The sequence below is a fragment of the Quercus lobata genome, chromosome 9 (assembly GCF_001633185.2).
Source record: "Quercus lobata isolate SW786 chromosome 9, ValleyOak3.0 Primary Assembly, whole genome shotgun sequence".
Classification (NCBI taxonomy): Eukaryota; Viridiplantae; Streptophyta; class Magnoliopsida; order Fagales; family Fagaceae; genus Quercus; species Quercus lobata.
In genome coordinates, this window is record NC_044912.1 from 36100920 (window position 1) to 36104479 (window position 3560).

At 43.9% G+C, this 3560-nt stretch overlaps 1 protein-coding gene across 1 annotated transcript; it reads left to right on the forward strand.

The window, feature by feature from the left end:
• Positions 1-1355: 1355 nt before the first annotated feature.
• LOC115961668 lies at positions 1356-2762 on the forward strand. The gene has a single exon (XM_031080605.1). The coding sequence runs from the start codon at positions 1356-1358 to the stop codon at positions 2760-2762; it is 1407 nt and encodes a 468-aa protein (XP_030936465.1).
• Positions 2763-3560: the final 798 nt, after the last annotated feature.

Genomic DNA, 3560 nt, shown 5'->3' on the forward strand with positions numbered 1-3560 from the left:
CCTCAATGGCAACTTCCAACTGATACCTTAACAAGGTGTTCCTAATGTCTCCACTACCGTAGTTGGTTCCTTCGCTTAGAGAAGTGCTAGGTGGAGTTGAGGTTGATATGTTTGGAGTTGCCCACGATGCAGACGCACCGCCATGCACATCCATACCATTACCATGCAAATACTCCATGTATGCGGCTTCTGCTTCCCTTCGATCTTTATATGATTTGTGATTGGTGTTTGGGAATTTATGAACTTGTCTGCTCGCATCTAGCCAACTGTCATATATGCCTGGAACACGACCGTTAAACACAACATAGGTACGTCCCATCTTGCTCTACAAACACGAAATGGTGGGAATTCTTTGCACCAGATTGGTGGATGCACCTTCTTACATGTGAAGTGGCTTTTTGTAGAGGAAATGGAACCTAAAACTCGATTCTAAAGAAATTGAATTATAGCAATATTTGTGCCTAAATATAATACGGAGTTACAAGTAACTCGATTTCTTAATAATTGAGTTTCTGAATTGCCGTCACTTCAATATGTCTTGTCCACAGTAACTCGATACCACAAAAATCGAGTTTTTAATAAAATCGACTTCCTGGATATCGAGTTATGGTTCTCCCCCTCCCCACATTTCAGAATCCATGCACATGCCTGGCTCTATCTCTGTGTGTGTGTGATAGTGACATTGTATACATATTGTTCCTCTATATGTATAGATATAGTAATGTATATAATCATTCTTTTTGAGAATTGTTTTGAGAAATATGTATATAATCATTCTAAATAAACATATATATAAACAAACATTGTACGGAGAATTCCTATGATGACATATGCATTCATTCATACATATTAACAATGATGTGTAATGTATACTGAGGTTTAAATTGTATGGCTCTTTCAGTTCTGAAAGGCTTTACTGTGTGGGTTCTGAAAAAGAAAGCCTGCGAGGTGAACAAGTTTTGCTGACCATGTTTGCATTTTCCTACTCCCTATTGCATCCTCACCAAGAGATATGTGGAAGACCCTGATTCTTTGTTGTGGCACATCTCCCCTAAAAGGCCAATGTTTGTGTCCAAACGAATCAAGTTTGTTAAGAATATTTAGGATAGCATCATAGTGCATCTGTAAAAGATTAATTACTGCTGCATTAACATAACCCCCTATCTTCTGCATGATAACCAAATTAATTGTCCTTATCCAGGTCTGGCATGGGTCGTCATTGCTTCTACGTTTACTATGATGGGGAATAGTATTTCCATGAGTTGCATGGGCTGTCCTATAGAGGTGAGTCAGTGAAGCAGAAGTTCATTGAGTTGAAATGGGGAACACACTTGAGAAAAATGCACCGGAAGATAATGGAAGCCCTACGGTTGGACAAGGAGTCACATAAGATATCCATCGTGTACCGTGCCCCCCAGATACTTGTGAGTACTCAGGTTGTCTACAACTCAAATCCATTGGGTTGCGATGCTGACGTGGACATGATGTGGGCAGTGATTAAGCGGACCCCCCAGTTCATAGCGTCCGACTTGTATGTAATTGTTGAGGCTGTTAGGTTCCATGCTAGTGCAAGTTCACAGCATGGCAGTGGGGTGGAAGAGCCACACTCATCGTCGCTTGACGTGCATCCTTCCTTTGCCAATGCCACGCCTTTCCCCTACAATAATCAACCATGTAGTGCGGTTGATCATTTGGACAACACCGAAGTGTTGGGCACCACCCATACACATGATGTGGGAGGGTCTAGTCACACATATGAACATGTCCAAGCTGATATGGACGAGGGAATTGAAATTGATGCCAGCCGAGATGTGTATGAAGAGTTCATTGATACTGATGGACCGGTGGACGACGCGGAGGTCTTAGATGTACCACTGATAAAAAACAACGAGGAGGATTGCCTTACAACAGTTCCTATCCCAGAATGGTTCACATCAAACACATGGGACAATATTAATGACCCATCACCTGCATTGGGTACAGGACATCTTACAAGTTGGCATAAAGGTGACCACCCAGCAACAGGGATGCTATTCAAGAATAAAGCCTCTGTTCAATATGTGTTGACCCTCTACTCTGTGGAGCATAATAAGCAATACAAGGTCATCAAGTCTGACACCAATAGGCTGGTAGTGCAGTGCATACATGAGGCATGTCTGTGGTCAATTCGGGCCAATTGTAGCAAGAAGCACGGGATGTGGGTTATCAGTACATGTAAGGGTCCCCATAGTTGCTCATCCCTCCAAGTAGCGACTGATGGGCGGATAATGGATTCAAAGTTTATCTCCATTGCACTTGAGAAGTATGTATGGAAGGACCTAACCCGAAACGTAAGGGACTTGCGTGGTATGCTGCATGCAAGGCATGGGCATGATGTAACTATGTACAAGGTTTGGGAAGCCAAACAGAAGGCAGTTGCGCGTATTTACGGGGATTTTGACGAGTCGTACACGGAATTGCCACAATTTCTAGCTGCATTGTCCGATGCAGATCCGGACACTGTGACCACGTTAAAGTGTGACCCCCTTGTCCCGGGGACTTGTATATTCAACTCCGCGTTTTGGGCTTTCGGTCCGTGTATTAGAGGGTTCAGGCATTGCAAGCCGGTGATAAGCATAGATGCAACGCACCTCTATGGCAAATACAAAGGAAAGCTGTTGATAGCAATGGCAACAGATGGTAACAACGAGGTTTATCCACTCGCATTTACCGTTGTCGAAAGCGAGAGCACGGAGACATGGGGATGGTTCTTGGCCTGTTGACCTATGTTACAGACTGGACCAATCTGTGTATAATATTCGACAGGCATCATGGGATACAATCATGCTTCGATGACACCACTAGGGGCTACTTGCAACCGCCCTTAACCCACCACCGGTATTGCCTCTGCCATTTAGTAAGCAATGTTAACACTAACTTCAATAGTGTGCCGTTGAAGAACTTGGTATGGAACGCAGCAACTGCGAATCAAGTTAGGAAGTTTGAGAACACCATGGATTGCATCAAGAATGTCAACTCGGATGCGTACAACTATCTTAAGGAGGTAAATCAAGAAAAGTGGACACTTGTACATGACCATGGGCATCGATATGGGGCAATGATAACCAACCTGTCAGAGTGCTTCAATGGGGTACTTAAGGGCGCACGTAGCTTGCCCATAACTGCAATGGTGAAGTTTACATTTTACAAGGTGAACTCATACTTTGACGAACGTCGAAACAAAACCCTAGAGCAGTTGGAAGAGGGGCAAGTGTGGTGCAAATATGCCTATGACAAGTTCGAGGCAAATCAAGAGAAGGCGAAGCCCCATATTGTTAGAAGGATGAGTGCGCAACAACAGTTATATACAGTGGAGACACAGTCTTCACTGTTGAACACTGGTGGGGGAGATCACACCCATAGGGTTTCCCTCATGGACATGACATGCACGTGCGGCAAATGGGAAGCAAACAAGATCCCCTATTCCCACTTGATAGCAATTTGTGCCAAACACAACCATGATGCCACTGAGTATATGGATTGTTTCTACCGCGTTGAAGAACGGTATCACAGCTATGAGC